This window comes from Pseudophryne corroboree, chromosome 5 (assembly GCF_028390025.1).
Source record: "Pseudophryne corroboree isolate aPseCor3 chromosome 5, aPseCor3.hap2, whole genome shotgun sequence".
Taxonomy (NCBI): Eukaryota; Metazoa; Chordata; class Amphibia; order Anura; family Myobatrachidae; genus Pseudophryne; species Pseudophryne corroboree.
Genome location: NC_086448.1, coordinates 753,612,287 through 753,638,620, shown reverse-complemented (window position 1 = coordinate 753,638,620; position 26,334 = coordinate 753,612,287). Strand labels below are relative to the sequence as shown.

Genomic DNA, 26,334 nt, shown 5'->3' with positions numbered 1-26,334 from the left:
TGGACTTTTCTGGCCCACACATTATTAATAATTATTAATTAATTATTAATAATTTGGCTAGTCGTACGATGGAACCCAGCAGCTTCAAGCATCTTTACCATGTTTTTGTAGATTACTGCATCCTTCACTGTCCCAGTGATTTGTCTAGCAATTTCTTCATCCCCTCTCATCCTAAGCAGCTCCCTAACCTCCTCATCACTCCAATTTGCCATTTTAAACTGTATTCTGTATAATAAAATGCTTCTTCAGTCTCATGTGTTTCCTCCAGTTTATTTCCTGCTTCTGCCTGGTGACATCACGCATGGAGACAGCCTATCACCTTCTGTGGTTCGGAAATACCGTTTCTGAGCCTTTCACATTGCACAATGAAACGGGTCTGAACTGTGTAGGACTCTGCTTTTTAACCGTTTTAAAATACCAGTAATCTGTAACCAGTAAATTCAAAGTGGCCCTTTCACACCGCAGCTAGAACCGTTTTGGAAGGCTTAAAAAACGTCAATTTACCGGGTTATAGCTGCGGTGTGAAAGTGGTATAAGTCTGTAAGCTCCAATGTACCTTGTGAGTTGTTCAGTATTCTCTGGAAAGTGCTGCATAACATGGTGGCCCTATACAAATACTTGATAATAAATAATAATTATAACACATACAGTATACTGTAATAACTTACATTGTATGTATTCCCCTGTGTTCTGCCACGGCCCTGTGTGCTTGGCTCCTAAGTCAGGCTGGTTTATCCTCACTGCCAGTCTCCCAAACTCAACCATTACAGTACAGGTTTTAAGGATATGCATGCTTGAGTGCAGATGATTAAATCAAATTGAGGAACTAATTAAGTCACCTGTGCATAAACATGGATATCCTTAAAACCTGGACTGAACTGGTGGAGTTTGGGAAACTCTGCTCTATGTCCTCCTCTTAGTTGCTCCTCGCACAGCTACTCCGGCAGTGGCAAAGCAGTATAGCTGAGCCTCATAAGGAAAACTGCCCAGGAGAGAGCATGGCAATGTATTCAGATTGACTTAGGGGGTAATTCCAAGTTGATCGCAGCAGGAAATTTTTTAGCAGTTGGGCAAAACCATGGCCCTCATTCCGAGTTGTTCGCTCGTTATTTTCCTTCGCATCGGTGCGATTTTCTGCTAACTGCGCATGCGCAATGTTCGCACTGCGGCTGCGTCAAGTAAATTTGCTAAGAAGTTTGGTATTTTACTCACGGCATTACGAGGTTTTTTCTTCGTTCTGGTGATCGGAGTGTGATTGACAGGAAGTGGGTGTTTCTGGGCGGAAACTGGCCGTTTTATGGGTGTGTGTGAAAAAACGCTGCCGTTTCTGGGAAAAACGTGGGAGTGGTTGGAGAAACGGGGGAGTGCCTGGGCGAACGCTGGGTGTGTTTGTGACGTCAAACCAGGAACGAAACTGACTGAACTGATCGCAGTGGCAGAGTAAATCTCGAGCTACTCAGAAACTGCTAAGAAATTTCTATTCGCAATTTTGCGAATCTTTCGTTCGCAATTCTGCTAAGCTAAGATTCACTTCCAGAGGGCGGCGGCTTAGCGTGTGCACTGCTGCGAAAAGCGGCTAGCGAGCGAACTCGGAATGAGGGCCCATGTGCACTGCAGGGGAGGCAGATATAACATGTGCAGAGAGAGTTAGATTTGGGTGGGTTATTTTGTTTCTGTGCAGGGTAAATACTGGCTGCTTTATTTTTACACTGCAAATTAGATTGCAGATTGACACCCCACCCAAATCTAACTCTCTCTGCACATGTTATATCTGCCTCCCCTGCAGTGCACATGGTTTTGCCCAATTGCTAACCAAATTCCTGCTGCGATCAACTTGGAATTACCCCCTTAGTGCAGGTTATGTTTAGTGTTTGAATGATTAACATTAAGAGATGCTTAATCATATCTCTCTGACACTGAATGACGGGGGCCCAATCCCATGTTTTTGTTTGACAGCTTATATCTCTGGGTCACGCCGTAACACTGATAAGGTTCTTTTCCCATTTTCAGGAATAACAGCAGAAGTTATTGTCGTGTCCTCCTTTGCTGAATTGCAGAAAAGGGCTGAGGAAGCCAAAGGGAAGATCGTAGTTTACAATCAGCCATTCGTCAGTTATGGGGAAACAGTCCAGTATCGGTCAAGGGGAGCCTCGGAAGGAGCTAAAGTCGGTGCTGTGGCATCTTTGATCAGATCAATAGCATCATTTTCTATTAACAGGTAAGACTGGGACTTCATCTTCTACTGCACAGGTTCTCAAACTCAGTCCTCAGGACCCCACATGGTTCATGTTTTGCAGGTCTCCTGTGGTACTATTTTTACATTTGGTGCACCTGCCAGGTCACCTGGAAAACGTGAACTATGTGGGGTCCTGAGGCCCAAGTTTGAGAACCACGGTTTCTGTTATTGCAATTGAAAGCATACTTGCCTACCTGACCCTCTCCATGAGGGAGAAAATGCTCTGTTCCTGGACTTTCCTGGTAATGTATGATTGCCATCACCTGTGGTGAGCTAGTTAATTGATAAGAAAGGTGTTTCACCAAAGGTGATGGCAATCATACATTACCAGGAAAGTCCAGGAACAGAGCATTTTCTCCCTCATGGAGAGGGTCAGGTAGGCAAGTATGATTGAAAGCAGGGCCGTGTGCTCATCATTAGGCAAAGAACCAGATGAGAATACAATTTCTTTTTTATTTCAATGAACATAGAGCAGACAGCTTTACATGTTTCATGAACGTACAGGTTCTCTTCAGAGGCTAACATACTATGGAGGAGGTCTATCAAACCACATGGACATGACCAAAGCAACCAATCAATCAGATTCTATTATCATTTCTCTAACGTCCTAGAGGATGCTGGGACTCCGTAAGGACCATGGGGATAGACGGGCTCCGCAGGAGACATGGGCACTTTAAGAAAGACTTTGGATATGGGTGTGCACTGGCTCCTCCCTCTATGCCCCTCCTCCAGACCTCAGTTTGATACTGTGCCCAGTGGAGACTGGGTGCTTTCAGGGAGCTCTCCTGAGTTTCCTGTAAAAGAAAGTATTTTAGTTAGGTTTTTTATTTTCAGTGAGCCTGCTGGCAACAGACTCCCTGCATCGAGGGACGGAGGAGAGAGAAACATACCCACTTCTCTGAGTTTCAGGGCTCTGTTTCTTAGCCTACTGGACACCATTAGCTCCAGAGGGATCGGTACGCAGGTCTCACCCTCGCCGTCCGTTCCAGAGCCGCGCCGCCGTCCTCCTCGCAGAGCCGGAAGAAAGAAGCTGGGTGAGTATGTGAGGAAAAGACTTCAAAGGCGGCAGAAGACATGATCTTCATAAGAGGTAACGCATAGCAGTGAAGCGGTGCGCCATTGCTCCCATTCACCTCACACACTCCGGTCACTGTAAGGGTGCAGGGCGCAGGGGGGGCGCCCTGGGCAGCAATAAACACCTCAGGTGGCAAATACACATATATACATGTACAGCTGAGCACTGTACATGTATAAAAAGAGCCCCCGCCATGTTATTAGTAAATTTGAGCGGGACAGAAGCGCGCCACCGAGGGGGCGGGGCTTCTCCCTCAGCACTCACCAGCGCCATTTTTTCTCCACAGCACCGCTGAGAGGAAGCTCCCCGGACTCTCCCCTGCTTGACACACGGTGAAAGAGGGTTTTAAAGTAGAGGGGGGGGCACATAATTGGCGCATATACATTATACATAAGCGCTACTGGGTAAACATTCTGTGTTTTTTACTGGGTCATATAGCGCTGGGGTGTGTGCTGGCATACTCTCTCTCTCTGTCTCTCCAAAGGGCCTGGTGGGGAACCTGTCTTCAGAAAAGAGCTTCCCTGTGAGTGTGTGGTGTGTCGGTACGCGTGTGTCGACATGTCTGAGGTTGAGGGCTCACCTAAGGAGGAGGGGGAGTGTATGAATATTAGGTCTCCGTCGGCAGCGCCGACACCTGACTGGATGGATATGTGGAATGTTTTAAGTGCTAATGTTAATTTATTGCACAAAAGATTAGACAAAGCTGAAGCTAGGGTACAGTCAGGGAGTCAACCCATGTCTGTCCCTATGTCGCCGAGACCTTCGGGGTCTCAGAAGAGCCCACTATCCCAAATAGTTAACATAGATACCGACACGGATTCAGACTCCAGTGTCGACTACGATGATGCAAAATTGCAGCCAAGGGTGGCTAGATGTATTCGATATATGATTATCGCAATTAAATATGTTTCGCATATTACTGAGGAACCACCTGTCCCTGACACGAGGGTACACATGTATAAGGGAAAGAAACCTGAGGTGACCTTTCCCTCCTCACATGAGCTGAACAAATTATGCGAAAAAGCATGGGAAACTCCAGACAAAAAACTGCAGATTCCCAAAAGGATTCTAACAGCGTATCCTTTCCCGTCACAGGACAGAATACGGTGGGAATCCTCCCCAAGGGTAGACAAAGCTTTGACACGCTTATCCAAGAAGATAGCGCTCCCGTCCCAAGATACGGCTACCCTCAAGGATCCTGCTGACCGCAAGCAGGGGGTTACCTTGAAGTCCATTTACACTCATTCTGGTACATTGCTCAGGCCGGCAATTGCGTCAGCCTGGGTTTGTAGTGCTGTAGCAGCATGGACAGATTCTTTATCAGCGGATATTGAGACCCTTGATAGGGATACCATTTTAATGACCCTAGGGCATATAAAAGATGCTGTCTTATATATGAGGGATGCTCAAAGAGACATTAGTTTACTGGGTTCCAGAATAAACGCTATGTCCATTTCTGCTAGGCGAGTCTTATGGACCCGACAGTGGACGGGGGATGCCGACTCAAAGAGGCATATGGAGTTTTTGCCGTACAAGGGTGAGGAATTGTTTGGAGAGGGCCTCTCGGACCTCGTCTCCACAGCTACGGCAGGTAAATCTAATTTTTTGCCTTATGTTCCCTCACAATCTAAGAAAGCGCCTCATTATCAAATGCAGTCCTTTCGTTCAAATAAAAGCAAAAGAGTACGTGGATCGTCCTTTCTTGCCAGGGGTAAGGGCAGAGGAAAAAAGCTGCACAACACAGCTAGTTCCCAGGAACAGAAGTCCTCCCTGGCCTCTGCAAAATCCACCGCATGACGCTGGGGCTCCCCTGAGGGAGTCTGCTCCAGTGGGGTCACGTCTTCGACTTTTCAGCCACATCTGGGTTCAATCACAGGTAGATCCCTGGGCAATGGAAATTGTTTTCCAGGGATACAGGCTGGAATTCGAAGAGGTGCCTCCTCGCCGGTTTTTCAATTCGGCGCTACCAACTTCTCCCCTGGAAAGGGAGATAGTGTTACTGGCGATTCAAAAATTGTGTCTTCAACAAGTGGTGGCCGAGGTTCCCCTGCTTCAGAGGGGGGAGGGGTACTACTCAACCCTGTTTGTGGTCCCGAAACCGGACGGTTCGGTCAGACCCATTTTGAATTTAAAATCCCTGAACCTTTACTTAAAACGGTTCAAGTTCAAGATGGAATCGCTCAGAGCGGTCATCGCCAGCCTGGAAGGGGGGGATTTTATGGTATCGCTGGACATAAAGGATGCATACCTGCATGTTCCCATATATCCTCCTCATCAGGCGTACCTGAGATTTGCGATACAGGATTGTCATTACCAATTTCAGACGTTGCCGTTTGGACTTTCCACGGCCTCGAAAATTTTCACCAAAGTAATGGCGGTTATGATGGTGGTCCTGCGAAAGCAGGGTGTCACAATTATCCTGTACTTGGACGATCTCCTCATAAAAGCGAGATCACGGGAGAAGTTGCAGAACAGCGTATCCCTTTCACTAAAGGTGTTACAGCGACGCGGCTGGATTCTCAATATTCCAATGTCGCAGCTGGTTCCTACGACTCACCTGTCCTTCTTGGGCATGATTCTGGACACAGACCAGAAAAGGGTTTTTTCTTCCGGAAGAAAAAGCGCAGGAACTCATGACTCTAGTCAAGAACCTGTTGAAGCCGAAACAAGTGTCAGTGCATCATTGCACTCAAGTCCTGGGAAAAATGGTGGGGACATACGAAGCCATTCCCTTCGGCAGGTTCCATGCAAGGACTTTCCAGTGGGACCTATTGGACAAATGGTCCGGGTCACATCTGCACATGCATCAGCGGATCACCCTGTCCCCCAGGGCCATGGTTTCTCTCCTGTGGTGGCTGCAGAGTGCTCACCTTCTAGAGGGCCGCAAGTTCGGCATTCAGGATTGGATCCTGGTGACCACGGACGCGAGCCTCCGCGGTTGGGGAGCAGTCACACAGGGAAGAAATTTTCAAGGCCTTTGGTCAAGTCAAGAAACTTGTCTTCACATCAACATCCTGGAACTGAGGGCCATATTCAACGCCCTACTCAAGCGGAGACCTTACTTCGCGACCGACCGGTGCTGATTCAGTCGGACAACGTCACTGCAGTAGCTCATGTAAACCGCCAAGGCGGCACAAGGAGCAGAGGGGCGATGGCGGAAATCACCAGAATTCTTCGCTGGGCGGAGAATCATGTAAGTGCACTGTCAGCAGTGTTCATTCCGGGAGTGGACAACTGGGAAGCAGACTTCCTCAGCCGACACGACCTGCATCCAGGAGAGTGGGGACTTCATCAGGAAGTCTTCGCACAGATTGCAAGTCGTGGGGATTGCCCAAAATAGACATGATGGCGTCCCGTCTCAACAAAAAGCTACAAAGGTATTGCGCCAGGTCAAAAGTGGGTGTTCCAGTCGGTTTATGTATTTCCTCCTCTTCCTCTCATACCCAAGGTGTTGAGAATAATAAGAAAAAGAGGAGTGAGAACAATACTCATTGTTCCGGATTGGCCACGAAGGACCTGGTAACCGGATCTGCAGGAAATGCTCCCAGAAGATCCGTGGCCTCTTCCTCTAAGACAGGACCTGTTGCAACAGGGTCCCTGTCTGTTCCAAGACTTGCTGCGTTTGACGGCATGGCGGTTGAACGCCGGATCCTAGCGGAATAAGGTATTCCGGATGAGGTCATTCCTACGCTAATACAGGCTAGAAAGGGCGTGACATCTAAACGTTATCACCGGATATGGCGAAAATATGTTTCTTGGTGCGAGGCCAGGAATGCTCCTACGGAAGAATTCCATCTAGGCCATTTTCTTCACTTCCTACAGACTGGAGTGAATTTGGGCCTTAAGTTAGGATCCATTAAAGTTCAGATTTCGGCCTTATCCATTTTCTTTCAAAAGGAATCGGCCTCTCTGCCTGAAGTACAGACTTTTGTGAAGGGAGTACTGCATATTCAGCCTCCTTTTGTGCTTCCGGTGGCGCCTTGGGACCTTAACGTGGTGTTAAGTTTTCTGAAGTCACATTGGTTTGAACCACTTCAAACAGTGGAGTTGAAATATCTCACTTGGAAGGTGGTCATGTTGTTAGCCTTGGCTTCGGCTAGGCGAGTTTCGGAATTGGCGGCTTTATCACATAAAATATCTGGTTTTCCATATGGATAGAGCGGAATTGCGGACCCGTCCTCAATTCCTACCTAAGGTGGTCTCATTCTTTCATATGAACCAACCTATTGTCGTGCCTGTGGCTACACGAGACTTGGAGGATTCCGAGTCCCTTGATGTGGTCAGGGCTTTGAAGATTTACGTGGCCAGAACAGCTAGGATCAGAAAAACAGAAGCACTGTTTGTCCTATATGCAGCCAACAAGGTTGGCGGCCCTGCTTCAAAGCAGACTATTGCTCGCTGGATCTGCAACACGATTCAGCAGGCGTATTCTACGGCTGGATTGCCGTTACCAAAATCGGTTAAGGCCCATTCCACTAGGAAGGTGGGCTCGTCTTGGGCGGCTGCCAGAGGGGTCTCGGCACTACAGCTGTGCCGAGCTGCTACTTGGTCGGGGTCAAACACCTTTGCAAAGTTCTATAAGTTTGATACCCTGGCTGAGGAGGACCTCCTGTTTGCTCATTCGGTGCTGCAGAGTCATCCGCACTCTCCCGCCCGTTTGGGAGCTTTGGTATGATCCCCATAATCCTTACGGAGTCCCAGCATCCTCTAGGACGTTAGAGAAAATAAGATTTTAAACCTACCGGTAAATCTTTTTCTCGTAGTCCGTAGAGGATGCTGGGCACCCGTCCCAAGTGCGGACTATTTCTGCAATACTTGTATATAGTTGTTGCTTTCATAAGGGTTATGTTATAGTTTCGTCGGTTATGGACCGATGATATGTTGTTGTTCATACTGTTAACTAGATTGTATATCACAGGTTATACGGTGTGATTGGTGTGGCTGGTATGAATCTTGCCCTTAGATTATCTAAAATCCTTTCCTCGTACTGTCCGTCTCCTCTGGTCACAGTTTCTCTAACTGAGCTCTCGAGGAGGGGCATAGAGGGAGGAGCCAGTGCACACCCAGATCCAAAGTCTTTCTTAAAGTGCCCATGTCTCCTGCGGAGCCCGTCTATCCCCATGGTCCTTACGGAGTCCCAGCATCCTCTACGGACTACTAGAAAAATATTTACCGGTAGGTTTAAAATCTTATTTTTGAGGGCTGTATAAATGCTACTTTGAAGCTGATTGATTGCTATGACTATCTTCTCCACTTCTCCACTCTTTAGATAGCTCGATAGATCACCCCCTAAGTCTCTGCAATGTAGATAAATAGGGCGGCCCTGTTCTGGGAGATGTGTAATAATAGTTTCTTATTTTGTTGATTTTTTACCCCCCAATGCATGTGCTTTGTGATTGGACTTTCCAAACAGCTATTTTACCCATTAAGCATAAACATCTGGTGGTGCTGAATTACTTATTAACTCGTGTATCAGTCTTGGTCTGATAGCGACCTGATAGTTCATAGGTCGACACAGTACACGCTATTCATCCTGTTCTGTGTTTTTAATAATGCTGTTGCTTTCTTGTGTTATATACTGTAATGTCATATTCTCAATGTGACCACACCAATTAATGGGCCTAATTCAGACCTGATCGCTGGGCAGAGATTTTTGCAGCCCTGCAATCGGATAGTCGCCGCCTACAGGGGGAGTGTATTTTAGCTTTGCAAGTGTGCGATCGCATGTGTAGCAGAGCTGTACAAACTGATTTTGTGCAGTCTCTGTGCAGCCCAGGACTTACTCAGCCGCTGCGATCACTTCAGCCTGTCTAGGACTGGAATAACATCAGACACCTTCCCTTCCAACACTTGGACACGCCTGCGTTTTTCCAGACACTCCCTGAAGACGGTCAGTTGCCACCCACAAACGCCCTCTTCCTGTCAGTAACCTTGCGATCGCTTTTTTCGCACCGTCCTGTCGCTATGCTCCGATCCACGGTGCTGCGGTCTGTCACGCCTGCGCATTGCGGTGCATACGCATGCCCAGTTCGGACCTGATCGCAGGCTATGAGAAAACGCAGCCTAGTGATCAGGTCTGAATTACCCCCATTGTCCTATGGTGCATAACTATAAGATCTACAGAGTCTAGGTCGACCCCATATGGTCAACATGCATTACAGATGGGTCCGCGGTTATCTAGGCTAGTTTGCTGTGCCTAGGCACAACATGGTTTATTAACATAATCTCTTCATCTATTGTTCTCAGCTGCAATACAATACAGAGAACAATACAGCAGGGGATTAAGTCATTACAGCAGGGGATTAAATCCGATTTCCCAGTCTCCGTTAATCCTATTAAAGGCCAAGATAAACATGGACCCATCTGTAGGTCGACACTGACAAAAGGTCAACATGGTCAAACGATTGACAGAGGAAAAAGTTGACATGTAGAAAAGGCTGACAGAGCACAGGGAACCCGAAATAGTGTACCGCCTCCCCTTGCATGGCTCGCTTCCCTCAGGTTACTATTCCCATTCATAGTCCACGTGGATGGTAAAGTATGAAAATAGTGTTAAAAAAAAACACAAAACCTTAAAAGTTGTGTCGACATGTGTCAACCCTATGTGTGTCGACCATTGCCACGTCAACCATTTGAACCTATCGACCTTTTGTACCTGTCATCTTTTTCCAGTGTCGACCTTTCATAGGTCGACCGCTTGTCTATGTCAACCTTTTGTCCTTGTCGACCACATGGGGTCTATCTATTGACTGTCGACCTAGACATTGTCTGTCTATACATTGGAACCCTATAAGCACATGGTAAGAAGGTTGCCCACTCTGTATTTTTGCTAATTACTAGTGATATACTATTACTGTAAGACTTTTAGTATAGTTTTTGGTGCTGTGTTACATTCAAACTAAGGTACAGGTGACATGGCAACAAAGTAATGACCTGTTGATAGCGGAATACATACAATTTACCGGCAGCCGGGATACCGACTGTCAAGATACCGACAGCGGAATCCCGGCCGCCAGTATGCCAGCAGCGGGGTGAGCGGTAGGAGGCCCCTGGAGGGCTCCCTCTGTGGACACCGGTATTCCGGCAGTGGCATTTCACCGCCTATCGGGATTCCGGCTTCGGAATTGTGACTGCTGGGATCCCGTGATTGCCTCCCTTGATAGCATATTACCAGTGTCTGACTGGGGCATGTAGGGCCCACCGGGGGAATGCAGTTGTAGGGGCCCATGTTAGGGGTGTGGCCAGTCTGCAGAGGGGGTGTGGCCTGCCACCTCATTGGTTTGACTAACCATTAGAGAGTGCAACGTCTGGGCCCCTTCATAAATATATACCGTAAATTCAGCTGCTGCATGCATGATAATGAACCAGATTAATAACAGATTAATAGCAGCATTGCACTGTAGAAAATACGGTTCCGGTATGAATGGTCGACCATGTTATGGTCGACAGTCATTAGGTCGACCACTATTGGTCAACATTGACATGGTCGACATGGACACATGGTCGACACATGAAAATGGTCGACACATGAAAGGTCGACATATGAAAAGGTCGACATGAGTTTTTTTTACTTTTTTTGGTGTCGTTTTTGCGTAAAGTGACTGGGAACCCCAATTAGTGCACCGCGTCCCCTCGCATGGCTCGCTTCGCTCGCCATGCTTCGGGCATGGTGCCTTCGCTCCGCTACCGCTTCGCTCGGCACACTTTACCGTTCCAATCGTAGTCCATGTGGATCGTAAAGTATGAAAAAGTTCCCCAAAAGAAAAAAAAGTTAAAAAACTCATGTCGACCTTTTCATGTGTCGACCTTTCATGTGTCGACCATTTTCATGTGTCGACCATGTGTCAATGTCGACCATGTCAATGTCGACCAATGACTGTCGACCATAACATGGTCGACCATGTGAACGGATACCAGAAAATACACCATAGTCCAGTATAAGGTAACATATGTATAATGTATAATTCAAGTGCACAGTCTGGAACCTGATCCTTAGAGCAGAAGGTGGGCCCCCAGGCAGTAGGGCCCACCGGTGGTTTCCCCTGTACCCCTGATGGCCAGTCCAAGCCTGCATATTACTATTCCCTGCAGTTCCAGTAGTTGCTTTGTACAACTCAGATATATCTCCCAAATGTTATAAAATACGTGTGTTCTATGAATTCACCATATGGACTATTGATGCAGTAACTATTACTGATTATAAGATCAGTTACTGCTTTTTGACCACAGCACATAACGAAAAATTAATAACTTAACTGCTTTGCTGAATTAATTACTAGTAGCACCACTACATCAAATCTACTGATTCTGCCGTAGGGAGAGAAAATATATTTTTAGATAATTAAGAGTGCTGAGACTTTATACATTCTAGTCTATTAAGACATCATTATTGATCCAATGTTGGATGTATGATGAATTACTACATATATTATAATAGCATTAAAGAGAGATAATAGCTGTTTCTTTGCACTTTATCACTTATTCACTATTTACACTTTTTTCAAGTTATATTTCGCTGGTTATAAATATTTTAGGTGACAATAATAAATGTTATGTTTGAATTTAAATATATTGCATCCCTGGAGGGTTTTATTGCAACAATTTGTTATACAAGATAATTATTCCATGCGTGCCCCATATAGGCATTCTGATTCATTTTTTATTTATTTTTTGTATATGATACATTTATTGCTGGGTGCACCTCCCCAAGATATATCGTCCCTTGGTTGGACCTTTCTTAAGATATCTTGAGAAAGGTAAAAGCAAGGCCTGAAATGTTAATTCTCAAACCCTCTTTGTGGACATCACTCACTCAGGGTATTGTCCTTCTTGTTTTGGGGTCCAGGGAGATTATGCCAATAATGAGGGGCGGAATGGGATGGAAAACCAGTCCGGGAAATTTATGGAAGCAGACCTAATGGGGACGGGGTCTGTTGATGAGGTGGTGTCTATTGAGTGGGAGGGATTCCTCCTCGTAGGGTCTCATTCTGAGTTGGATGCAGTTGCGGACTCCCTTGCTTCTTGAGCTGCCGTTGCATCTATGACTTCAGGCCATACTCGTCTACTTTTGAAAACGCATTTTAGGGAGGTTGTGACAGTAACTCCTATCAGCGCGGACGTGTACTGCTACACGTGAGAGGCGTGTCATAAACATGACTAACATCCAGATGTAAATGAGCCCCAAAGTTAGTAAGATCTACTTGTGCACTTCCCTGGTAAACATCCATGCTTCTAAATATGCAGGGACCGAGGTGCCCACATTTAGTGTCTGTAGTGTCATGCTTTGTGTGTCTTTATACGCTACCATTGGTCACACGATTGTAAAAATCACCAGTCCTATGCTAGGTGCAGATCATCTGTCTGAGTATGGCCTCCTATGTGAGCAATTGAACGTTTCTATATGCAACCACTTTGAACAACACGCCCACACTGCAATACATTGGAGTCTGATTAGCCAACCCCCTGTAGTCCAACACATTTCTAATACACTTCTTGTTGCGTGTGTATGACTCTGTACTGCAACTCTGTCTGTACATCATTGGGGTGCATGGCATGCATGCGTGGTGCAACTCAGACGCAAGCACAGATGAAAAATATTGCACAAGAAAAAAAAAACATTGGCCCCTACAGGAAAAAACACACACATTGGCCCCTACAGAAAACAATAAAACAAACTGGCCTCATGGTGGGGGGCTGAGAAATAAATGTATAATATAGCTTTTGGTATTACAATTTGTTTGAAATTTCCACTGCTGTTTGAAATGCATAGTGACACCAAGAGGTTTTATAATTCTTGGCTGTAATTTCTACATATTAATTTATTTATTACCTTTTATGTAGCGCTAGCATATTCCATTGCACTGTCTTTCAAAATTGAGCAGGGGCAGATTGGGGACTGAAAGTGACCCTGGTAAAATCTGTAGAAGTGGCCTCACATGGGCAGCACCAGAGGTAGACTGTGTAACCATGGCGCCAGCACCACCCCTCACATGTCAACAAGCAAAACAGGCCCTACATGCACATGGCCCACCGTGGGTCCTCCCTGTGTGGAATCTACCTCTCCAACAATGCGTTTCGAGACTGTGGGGTATATGCAATTGCGGTCAAATTCCCGAAAATGTCGAAAAATTTGACTTTTTCGCCCAAAAAAAAAAATCGACAATACAATACAGTACTTTTCGTCCAAAAAACGGACTTTTCAAATTCGACTTTTTGAAATTCGACATTTGACAAATTCGACATTTCTGCAATGGTACAAATGCGGCTTTTCGACAAAAGTATATTCAATTGAAGAATGTAAATTCGACAACAGTGCTTTTTGACAGTAAATTCGTCATTTTCAATCCGCCTCACTTTGCTGGCGGAATGTAATAAAAAAATTTAAAAACATGTTTTCTCTGACGTCCTAGTGGATGCTGGGGACTCCGTCAGGACCATGGGGGAATAGCGGCTCCGCAGGAGACAGGGCACAAAATTTAAAAGTTTGACCACTAGGTGGTGTGTACTGGCTCCTCCCCCTATGACCCTCCTCCAAGCCTCAGTTAGGTTTTTGTGCCCGTCCGAGCAGGGTGCAATCTAGGTGGCTCTCCATAAAGAGCTGCTTAGAGTAAAAGTTTTGATAGTTTTATTATTTTCAGTGAGTCCTGCTGGCAACAGGCTCACTGCAACGAGGGACCTAGGGGAGAAGAAGTGAACTCACCTGCGTGCAGGATGGATTTGCTTCTTAGGCTACTGGACACTAGCTCCAGAGGGACGATCACAGGTACAGCCTGGATGGGTCACCGGAGCCGCGCCGCCGACCCCCTTGCAGATGCCGAAGTAAGAAGAGGTCCAGAAACCGGCGGCTGAAGGCTTTTCAGTCTTCATGAGGTAGCGCACAGCACTGCAGCTGTGCGCCATTGCGCTCAGGCACACTTCACACCGGCGGTCACTGAGGGTGCAGGGCGCTGGGGGGGGCGCCTTGGGCAGCAATGTTAATACCTTTCTGGCTAAAAAGAATACATCACATATAGTCCATGAGGCTATATGGATGTATTTCACCCCTGCCAGGTCTCAGAAAAACCGGGAGAAGAGCCCGCCGGAATAGGGGGCGGGGCCTATCTCCTCAGCACACAGCGCCATTTTCCTACACAGCTCCGCTGCTAGGAAGGCTCCCAGGCTCTCCCCTGCACTGCACTACAGAAACAGGGTAAAAAACAGAGAGGGGGGGCATTTTTTGGCGATATTATATATATTTAAGCAGCTATAAGGAAACAACACTTATATAAGGTTGTTCCTATATAATTATAGCGCTTTGGTGTGTGCTGGCAAACTCTCCCTCTGTCTCCCCAAAGGGCTAGTGGGGTCCTGTCTTCTATCAGAGCATTCCCTGTGTGTCTGCTGTGTGTCGGTACGTGTGTGTCGACATGTATGAGGACGATGTTGGTGTGGAGGCGGAGCAATTGCCGGTAATGGTGATGTCACCCCCTAGGGAGTCGACACCGGAATGGATGGCTTTGTTTATGGAATTACGTGATAATGTCAGCACGCTGCAAAAGTCGGTTGACGACATGAGACGACCGGCAAACCAGTTAGTACCTGTACAGGCGTCTCAAACACCGTCAGGGGCTGTAAAACGCCCTTTGCCTCAGTCGGTCGACACAGACCCAGACACGGACACCGAATCTAGTGTCGACGGTGAAGAAACGAACGTATTTTCCAGTAGGGCCACACGTTATATGATCACGGCAATGAAGGAGGCTTTGCATATCTCTGATACTGCAAGTACCACAAAAAGGGGTATTATGTGGGGTCTGAAAAAACTACCTGTAGTTTTTCCTGAATCAGAGGAATTGAATGACGTGTGTGATGAAGCGTGGGTTACCCCTGATAAAAAACTGCTAATTTCAAAGAAGTTATTGGCGTTATACCCTTTCCCGCCAGAGGTTAGGGCGCGCTGGGAAACACCCCCTAGGGTGGACAAGGCGCTCACACGTTTATCCAAACAAGTGGCGTTACCGTCTCCTGATACGGCCGCCCTCAAGGATCCAGCTGATAGGAGGCTGGAAAATACTCTAAAAAGTATATACACACATACTGGTGTTATACTGCGACCAGCAATCGCCTCAGCCTGGATGTGCAGTGCTGGGGTGGCTTGGTCGGATTCCCTGACTGAAAATATTGATACCCTGGATAGGGACAGTATTTTATTGACTATAGAGCAATTCAAGGATGCATTCCTTTATATGCGAGATGCACAGAGGGATATCTGCACTCTGGCATCAAGAGTAAGTGCGATGTCCATATCTGCCAGAAGAAGTCTAAGGACACGACAGTGGTCAGGCGATGCGGATTCCAAACGGCATATGGAAGTATTGCCGTATAAAGGGGAGGAATTATTTGGGGTCGGTCTATCGGATTTGGTAGCCACGGCAACAGCCGGGAAGTCCACCTTTTTACCTCAAGTCCCCTCCCAGCAGAAAAAGACACAGTCTTTTCAGCCGCAGTCCTTTCGTTCCTATAAGAACAAGCGAGCAAAAGGACATTCATATTTGCCCCGAGGCAAAGGAAAGGGTAAGAGACTGCAGCAAGCAGCCCCTTCCCAGGAGCAGAAGTCCTCCCCGGCTTCTGCAAAGGCCTCAGCATGACGCTGGGACCTTACAAGCGGACTCAGGGGCGGTGGGGGGTCGCCTCAAGAATTTCAGCGCACAGTGGGCTCACTCGCAGGTGGACCCCTGGATCCTGCAGGTAGTATCTCAGGGTTACAGGTTGGAATTCGAGAAGTCTCCCCCTCGCCGGTTCCTAAAATCTGCTTTGCCAACGTCTCCCTCAGAAAGGGCGACGGTATTGGAAGCCATTCACAAGCTGTATTCTCAGCAGGTGATAATCAAGGTACCCCTTCTACAACAGGGAAAGGGGTATTACTCCACGCTATTTGTGGTACCGAAGCCGGACGGCTCGGTAAGACCTATTCTAAATCTGAAATCTCTGAACCTGTACATACAAAAATTCAAGTTCAAGATGGAGTCACTCAGAGCAGTGATAGCGAATCTGGAAGAAGGGGATTTTATGGTGTCCTTGGACATCAAGGATGCTTACCTTCATGTCCCAATTTGCCCTTCACACCAAGGGTACCTCAGGTTCGTGGTACAAAACTGTCATTATCAGTTTCAGACGCTGCCGTTTGGATTGTCCACGGCACCCAGGGTCTTTACCAAGGTAATGGCCGAAATGATGATCCTTCTTCGAAGAGAAGGCGTATTAATTATCCCTTACTTGGACGATCTCCTGATAAGGGCAAGATCCAGAGAACAGCTGGAGGTCGGAGTAGCACTAACTCAAGTAGTGCTCCAACAGCACGGGTGGATTCTGAATTTTCCAAAATCCCAACTGATCCCGTCGACACGTCTGCTGTTCCTAGGGATGATTCTGGACACTGTTCAGAAAAAGGTATTTCTTCCGGAGGAGAAAGCCAGGGAGTTATCCGAACTCGTCAGGAACCTCCTAAAACCAGGGACAGTGTCTGTGCATCAATGCACAAGAGTCCTGGGAAAAATGGTGGCTTCTTACGAAGCGATTCCATTCGGCAGATTCCATGCACGAAGGTCACACAAGGAAGAAACTTCCAGGGCGTGTGGTCAAGCCTGGAAACGTCTCTTCACATAAATATACTGGAACTAAGAGCAATCTACAATGCTCTAAGCCTGGCAAACCCTCTGCTTCAGGGTCAGCCGGTGTTGATCCAGTCGGACAACATCACGGCAGTCGCCCACGTAAACAGACAGGGCGGCACAAGAAGCAGGAGGGCAATGGCAGAGGCTGCAAGGATTCTTCGCTGGGCGGAAAATCATGTGATAGCACTGTCAGCAGTGTTCATCCCGGGAGTGGACAACTGGGAAGCAGACTTCCTCAGCAGACACGATCTTCACCCGGGAGAGTGGGGACTTCATCCAGAAGTCTTCCACATGATTGTAGTCCATTGGGAAAGACCAATTGTGGACATGATGGCGTCCCGCCTCAACAAAATACTGGACAGGTATTGCGCCAGGTCAAGAGACCCTCAGGCAATAGCTGTGGACGCTCTGGTAACACCATGGGTGTACCAGTCAGTGTATGTGTTTCCTCCTCTGCCTCTCATACCCAAAGGTACTGAGAATTATACGGCAAAGGGGAGTAAGAACGATACTAGTGGCTCCGGACTGGCCAAGAAGGACTTGGTACCCGGAACTTCAGGAGATGCTCACGGAAGATCCGTGGCCTCTACCTCTAAGAAGGGATCTGCTTCAGCAGGGACCGTGTCTATTCCAAGACTTACCGCGGCTGCGTTTGACGGCATGGCGGTTGAACGCCGGATCCTAAGGGAAAAAGGCATTCCGGAAGAGGTCATCCCTACCCTGGTCAAAGCCAGGAAGGAGGTGACTGCACAACATTATCACCGCATTTGGAGAAAATATGTTGCATGGTGTGAGGCCAGGAAGGCCCCGACAGAGGAATTTCAACTGGGTCGATTCCTACATTTCCTGCAAACAGGATTATCTATGGGCCTCAAATTAGGGTCCATTAAGGTTCAAATTTCGGCCCTGTCATTTTCTTCCAGAAAGAATTGGCTTCAGTTCCTGAAGTCCAGACTTTTGTAAAAGGAGTACTACATATACAGCCCCCGGTTGTGCCCCCAGTGGCACCGTGGGATCTCAATGTAGTTTTGGATTTTCTCAAATCCCATTGGTTTGAGCCACTCAAATCGGTAGATTTGAAATATCTTACATGGAAAGTAACCATGCTACTGGCCCTGGCTTCAGCCAGGAGAGTGTCGGAATTGGCGGCTTTATCGTATAAAAGCCCATATCTGATTTTCCATTCGGACAGGGCAGAATTGAGGACGCGTCCTCATTTTCTGCCTAAGGTGGTATCAGCGTTTCACCTGAACCAGCCTATTGTGGTGCCTGCGGCTACTAGCGATTTGGAGGATTCCAAGTTGCTGGACGTTGTCAGAGCATTGAAAATATATATTTCAAGGACGGCTGGAGTCAGAAAATCTGACTCGCTGTTTATACTGTATGCACCCAACAAGCTGGGTGCTCCTGCTTCTAAGCAGACGATTGCTCGTTGGATTTGTAGCACAATTCAACTGGCACATTCTGTGGCAGGCCTGCCACAGCCTAAATTTGTCAATGCCCACTCCACAAGGAAGGTGGGCTCATCTTGGGCGGCTGCCCGAGGGGTCTCGGCATTACAACTCTGCCGAGCAGCTACGTGGTCAGGGGAGAACACGTTTGTAAAATTCTACAAATTTGATACCCTGGCTAAGGAGGACCTGGAGTTCTCTCATTCGGTGCTGCAGAGTCATCCGCACTCTCCCGTCCGTTTGGGAGCTTTGGTATAATCCCCATGGTCCTGACGGAGTCCCCAGCATCCACTAGGACGTCAGAGAAAATAAGAATTTACTCACCGGTAATTCTATTTCTCGTAGTCCGTAGTGGATGCTGGGCGCCCATCCCAAGTGCGGATTGTCTGCAATACTTGTACATAGTTATTGTTACAAAAAAATCGGGTTGTTTATTGTTGTGAGCCATCTTTTCAGAGGCTCCTACGTTATCATACTGTTAACTGGGTTCAGATCACAAGTTGTACGGTGTGATTGGTGTGGCTGGTATGAGTCTTACCCGGGATTCAAAATCCTTCCTTATTGTGTACGCTCGTCCGGGCACAGTATCCTAACTGAGGCTTGGAGGAGGGTCATAGGGGGAGGAGCCAGTACACACCACCTAGTGGTCAAACTTTTAAATTTTGTGCCCTGTCTCCTGCGGAGCCGCTATTCCCCCATGGTCCTGACGGAGTCCCCAGCATCCACTACGGACTACGAGAAATAGAATTACCGGTGAGTAAATTCTTATTTTTTTTTTATTGCTAATAGCATATCTATTTATATTAGAAGGGATTAGGTACTTGGTTTGTCTATTTAGGAGGCACAAGTATTATTTATATATTTTTTAAAATATATATATATATTTTTTTTTTTATGGAATGGGTTAAAAACCCGAAAAAAAATTGCCTGGGGTCCCCCCTCCTAAGCATAACCAGCCTCGGGCTCTTTGAGCCGGTCCTGGTTGCCAAAATACGGGGGAAAAAATGACAGGGGATCCCCCGTATTTTAACAACCAGCACCGGGCTCTGCGCCTGGTCCTGGTGCAAAAAATATGGGGGACAAAAAGAGTAGGGGTCCCCCGTATTTTTTGTACCAGCACCGGGCTCCACTAGCTGGACAGATAATGCCACAGCCGGGGGACACTTTTATACCGCTCCCTGCGGCCGTGGCATTAAATACCCAACTAGTCACCCCTGGCCGGGGTACCCTGGAGGAGTGGGGACCCCTTCAATCAAGGGTTCCCCCCCCCCCCAGCCACCCAAGGGCCAGAGGTGAAGCCCGAGGCTGTCCCCCCCCCATCCAAGGGCTGCGGATGGGGGGCTGATTGCCTTGAGTAAAATGAAAGAATATTGTTTTTTTGCAGAAGAACTACAAGTCCCAGCAAGCCTCCCCCGCAAGCTGGTACTTGGAGAACCACAAGTACCAGCATGCGGGGGGAAACGGGCCCGCTGGTACCTGTAGTTCTACTGCAAAAAAAATACCCAAATAAAAACAGGACACGCACACCTTGAAAGTACAACTTTATTACATACATGTCGACACACACACACATACTTACCTATGTTGACACGACGTTCGGTCCACTTGTCCAAGTAGAATCCACGGGGTGTACCTGAAAATAAAATTATACTCACCTAAAATCCAGTGTCCAGTGATATTTGTAATCCACGTACTTGGCAAAATAAAAAAACGCATTTACCCGATCCACACGGACTGAAAGGGTGTCCCATGTTTACACATGGGACCCCTTTCCCCGAATGCTGACACCCCCTGTGACTCCTGTCACAGAGGGTCCCTTCAGGCAATCAGGTAGCGCCACGTCCTGGCACTCTCCTGATTCCCTATGCGCGTCTGAGCTGACAGACAGCGCATCGCACAGCACCTCCATTAGTTTCAATGGTGGGAACTTTGCGGTCAGCGGTGGGGTTACCCACGGTCAGCCGCTGACCGCGGGTGACCTCAACGCTGACCGCAAAGTTCCCACCATTGAAGATAATGGAGGGGGCTGTGCGATGCGCGTCTGACAGCTCCGACGCGCATAAAGCCAATCAGGAGAGTGCCACGACGTGGCGCTCCCTGATTGGCTGAAGGGACCGTCTGTGACAGCATGTAAACATGGGACCCCTTTCCGTCCGTGTGGATCGGGTAAATGCATTTTTTTGTTTCTCTGACGTCCTAGTGGATGCTGGGAACTCCGAAAGGACCATGGGGAATAGCGGGCTCCGAAGGAGGCTGGGCACTCTAGAAAGATTTATGACTACCTGGTGTGCACTGGCTCCTCCTACTATGACCCTCCTCCAAGCCTCAGTTAGATTTTGTGCCCGGCCGAGGTTGGATGCACACTAGGGGCTCTCCTGAGCTCTTAGAAAGAAAGATAGACTTAGGTTTTTTATTTTCAGTGAGACCTGCTGGCAACAGGCTCACTGCAGCGAGGGACTAAGGGGAGAAGAAGCGAACTCGCCTGCTTGCAGCCGGATTGGGCTTCTTAGGCTACTGGACACCATTAGCTCCAGAGGGATCGACCGCAGGCCCAGCCTTGATGTTCGGTCCCGGTACGCGCCGCCGTCCCCCTTACAGAGCCAGAAGCAAGAAGATGGTCCGGAAAATCGGCGGCATGAAGACATCAGTCTTCACCAAGGTAGCGCACAGCACTGCAGCTGTGCGCCATTGCTCCTCTCACACACTTCACACTCCGGTCACTGAGGGTGCAGGGCGCTGGGGGGGGCGCCCTGAGGCAGCAATAAAAACACCTTGGCTGGCAAAAATACCTCAATATATAGCCCCAGGGGCTATATATGAGGTAAATACCCCTGCCAGATTCCATAAAAAAGCGGGAGAATAGGCCGCGGAAAAGGGGCGGAGCTATCTCCCTCAGCACACTGGCGCCATTTTTCCCTCACAGCTCCGCTGGAAAGAAGCTCCCTAGCTCTCCCCTGCAGTCTACACTACAGAAAAGGGTTAAAAAAGAGAGGAGGGGGGGGCACTAAATTTAGGCGCAGTATACATTATATAGAAACAGCAGCTATAGGGGACATAACTCAGTTAGTCCCTGCATTATATAGCGCTCTGGTGTGTGCTGGCATACTCTCACTCTGTCCCCCCAAAGGGCTTTTGTGGGTCCTGTCCTCGTTTAGAGCATTCCCTGTGTGTTTGCGGTGTGTCGGTACGGCTGTGTCGACATGTTGAATGAGGAGGCTTATATGGTGACGGAGCAGAGGCCGATATATGTGATGTCGCCCCCTGTGGGGCCGACACCAGAGTGGATGGATAGGTGAAAGGTATTAACCGACAGTGTCAACTCCTTACATAAAAGGGTGGATGACGTAACAACTGTGGGACAGCCGGCTTCTCAGCCCGCGCCTGCCCAGGCGTCTCAAAGGTCATCAGGGGCTCACAAACGCCCGCTCTCTCTGATGGCAGACACAGATGTCGACACGGAGTCTGACTCCAGTGGCGACAAGGTTGAGACATATACACAATCCACTAGGAACATCCGTGACTTGATCCCGGCAAATAATAAATGTGTTATACATTTCTGACATTAACCCAAGCACCTCTAAAAATGGGTTTTAGGTTGGGGAGAAAAAACAGGCAGTGTTTTGTTCCCCCATCAGATGAATAAATGAAGTGTGTGAAAAGCGTGGGTTCCCCCGTTAAGAAACTGGTAATTTTTAAAAAGTTACTGATGGCGTACCCTTTCCCGCCAGGAGGATAAGTTACGCTGGGAGATATCCCCTAGGGTGGATAAGGCGCTCACACGGTTGTCAAAAAAGGTGGCACTGCCGTTTTAGGAACGGCCACTTTGAAGGTACCTGTTGATAAAAAGCAGGAGGCTATCCTGAAGTCTGTATTTACACACTCAGGTACTAGACTGAGACCTGCAGATCGTGCTGCTGCAGCGTGGTCGGTGACCCTGTCAAGCATACTAGTTTGCTAATATGAGAACATATTAAAGACGTCGTCTTATATATGAGGGATGCACAGAGGGATATTTTGCCGGCTGGCATCCAAAATGAATGTAATGTCCATTCTGTCAGGAGGGTATTAGAGACCTGTCACTGGACAGGTGATGCTGACTTAAAAGGCGCATAGAGATTCTGCCTTATAAGGGTGAGGAATGATTTGGGGATGGTCTCTGGGACCTCGTATCCACAGCAACTGCTGGGAAAAAATATTTTTACCTCAGGTTTCCTCACAGACTAAGAAAGCACTGTATTATCAGGTACAGTCCTTTCGGCTTCAGAAAAGCAAGCGGGTCAAATGGCGCTTCCTTTCTGTACAGAGACAAGGGAAGAGGGAAAAAGCTGCACCAGTCAGCCTGTTCCCAGAATCAAAATTCTTCCCCCGCTTCCTGTGAGTCCACAGCATGACGCGGGGGCTCCACAGGTGTAGCCAGGTACGGTGGGGGGCCGTCTCAAAAATTTCAGCAATTAGTGGGCTCGCTCACAGGTGGATCCCTGTTTCTTTCAAATAGTATTTCAGGGGTACAAGCTGGAATTCGAGATGTCTCCCCCCCGCCGTTTCCTCAAATATGCCTTGCCGACAACTCCCTCAGGCAGGGAGGCTGTGCTAGAGGCAATTTAATAAGCGGTATTCCCAGCAGGTAATACTCAAGGTGCACAATAAAAAAGATTACCAGCGCTATGAGTTGTATTACCAATTCAATAAATACTTGGATCAGTTGATTAAAATATTAAATTTTTAATATAAAAAAGCTGCATAAAACTAAACATTCAATTAATGTATGTATACATCAAATTAATTAATTCATACAACATTGGCTCTGAGATTTTGATGATTACTTTGCTGATAGGAACCAAACCATTAGCTTATGATCCCGGACTTTATATGCATAAGGATTCCCTCCTCCTTGTATAGCAATTGCACAGTCAGCTGGTAATGACCTGATATTACCTCATACACAGTTCCACAGAAGATGGTAGTTGTTCATCTGTGTAGAGAGTTCAAGGTGTTTCCATAGATTGCTGGGTATATAAGCACAGGAGAGGGCTGTTTCCTATTTCTTGCATCCAATTTGGAAAAGATGGAAAAAAGTCCTTATCTGGATCAATCTCGAATCCTTCCTGAGGAAGCTGAGCGACCTAGCTCAGGGAAACGCGTTAAGATACCACTGTGGAACCTAAACCTACACCATTCGAGATTGATCCAGATAAGGACTTTTTTCCATCTTTTCCAAATTGGATGCAAGAAATAGGAAACAGCCCTCTCCTGTGCTTATATACCCAGCAATCTATGGAAACACCTTGAACTCTCTACACAGATGAACAACTACCATCTTCTGTGGAACTGTGTATGAGGTAATATCAGGTCATTACCAGCTGACTGTGCAATTGCTATACAAGGAGGAGGGAATCCTTATGCATATAAAGTCCGGGATCATAAGCTAATGGTTTGGTTCCTATCAGCAAAGTAATCATCAAAATCTCAGAGCCAATGTTGTATGAATTAATTAATTTGATGTATACATACATTAATTGAATGTTTAGTTTTATGCAGCTTTTTTATATTAAAAATTTAATATTTTAATCAACTGATCCAAGTATTTATTGAATTGGTAATACAACTCATAGCGCTGGTAATCTTTTTTATTGTGTATATATTTTTGGGGCCTGACAAACCCCTTCCAGCTGCTGTGGTGAATAATTGGGTATTTTCTAATACTCAAGGTGCCCCTACTTCAACAAGGACGGGGTTACTATTCCACACGGTTTGGGATACCGAAACCGTATGGTTCGGTGTGACCCATTTTATATTTAAAATCCTTGAACACATACATAAAAAAATTCAAGTTCAAGATGGAATCGCTCAGGGCGGTTATTGCAAGCCTGGACGAGGGGGATTACATGGTATCCCGGGACATCAAGGATGCTTACCTGCTTGTCCACATTTACCATCCTCGCCAGGAGTACCTCAGATTTGTGGTACAGGTTTGCCATTACCAAGTCCAGACACGGCGTTTGGACTGTACATGGCACCGAGGGTGTTTACCAAGGTAATGGCCGAAATGATGATACTCCTTCGAAAAAAGGGAGTTTTAACTATCCCGTACTTGGACGATCTCCTAATAAAGGCACGGTCCAAGGAACAGTTGTTGGTGGGAGTAGCACTATCTCAGGAAGTGCTGCGCCAGCACGGCTGGATTCTGAATATGCCAAAGTCACAGCTGGTTTCGACTACACATCTACTGTTCCTGGGTATGATTCTGGACACAGTCCAGAAAAAAGTGTTTCTCCCGGAGGAGAAAGCCAGGGAGCTGTCTTCTCTAGTCAGAGACCTCCTGAAACCAAAACAGGTATCGGTGCATCACTGCACGCGGGTCCTGGGAAAGATGGTAGCTTCTTACGAGGCAATTCCATTCGGCAGGTTCCATACCAGAACCTTTCAGTGGGACTTGTTGGACAAGTGGTCCGGATCGCATATTCAGATGCATCGTTTAATAACCCTGTCTCCAAGAACCAGGGTGTCTCTTCTGTGGTGGCTGCACAGTGCACATCTTCTGGAGGGCCGCAGATTCGGCATACAGGACTGGGTCCTGGTGACCACGGATGCCAGCCTTCGAGGCTGGGGGGCAGTCACAAGGGGAAGAAACTTCCAAGGACTATGGTCAAGTCAGGAGACTTCCCTTCACATAAATATTCTGGAACTAAGGGCCATGTACAATGCCCTAAGTCAAGCAAAATCCCTGCTCCTACACCAGCCGGTGCTGATCCAGTCAGACAACATCACGGCAGTCGCCCATGTAAATCGACAGGGCGGCACAAGAAGCAGGATGGCGATGGCAGAAGCCACAAGAATCCTCCGATGGGCGGAGAATCATGTACTAGCACTGTCAGCAGTGTTCATTCCGGGAGTGGACAACTGGGAAGCAGACTTTCTCAGCAGGCACGACCTCCACCCGGGAGAGTGGGGACTTCATCCAGAAGTCTTCCAAATGATTGTAAATCAGTGGGATTGTCCACAGGTGGACATGATGGCGTCCCGCCTAAACAAAAAACTAGAGAGGTATTGCGCCAGGTCAAGAGACCCTCAGGCAATAGTTGTGGACGCTCTAGTGACACCGGAGGTGTATCAGTCAGTTTATGTGTTTCCTCCTCTGCCTCTCATACCAAAGGTATTGAGAATAATAAGAAGGCGAGGAGTAAACACAATTCTCGTGGTTCCGGATTGGCCAAGACGAGCGTGGTACCCGGAACTTCAAGAGATGATCTCAGAGGACCCGTGGCCTCTGCCGCTCAGACAAGACCTGCTACAGCAAGGGCCCTGTCTGTTCCAAGACTTACCGCGGCTGCGTTTGACGGCATGGCGGTTGAACGCCGGATCCTAAAGGAAAAGGACATTCCGGAAGAAGTCATTCCTACGCTTATTAAAGCCAGGAAAGAGGTTACAGCAAATCATTATCACCGCATATGGCTGAAATATGTTGCATGGTGTGAGGCCGAAAGGGCCCCAACAGAGGAATTTCAACTAGGTCGATTTCTGCATTTCCTGCAAGCAGGAGTGAATATGGGCCTAAAATTAGGTTCCATTAAGGTACAGATCTCGGCTCTGTCGATTTTCTTTCAAAAAGAACTAGCTTCAGTACCTGAAGTTCAGACATTTGTAAAAGGAGTGCTGCATATTCAGCCCCCATTTGTGCCTCCTGTGGCACCTTGGGATCTCAACGTGGTGTTGAGTTTCTTAAAATCACATTGGTTTGAGCCACTAAAGACCGTGGATCTGAAATATCTCACGTGGAAAGTGGTCATGTTATTGGCCTTGGCTTCGGCCAGGCGAGTATCGGAATTGGCGGCTTTATCATGTAAAAGCCCTTATCTAATTTTCCATACGGATAGGGCAGAATTGAGGACTCGTCCCCAGTTTCTCCCTAAGGTGGTGTCA

The 26,334-nt window shown here is 47.5% G+C and overlaps 1 protein-coding gene across 3 annotated transcripts in view; it reads left to right on the top strand.

Annotated features, from left to right (window-relative positions):
* Positions 1 to 26,334, top strand: part of CPQ (carboxypeptidase Q) — a 1,143,103-nt gene that overhangs the window by 409,100 nt on the left and 707,669 nt on the right. For all 3 annotated transcript variants that reach the window (XM_063924160.1, XM_063924158.1, XM_063924159.1), the window contains one exon: positions 2,011 to 2,218. In XM_063924160.1, the coding sequence (XP_063780230.1) occupies positions 2,011 to 2,218 (208 nt within the window). The remainder of the gene's footprint in view (positions 1 to 2,010; positions 2,219 to 26,334) is intronic.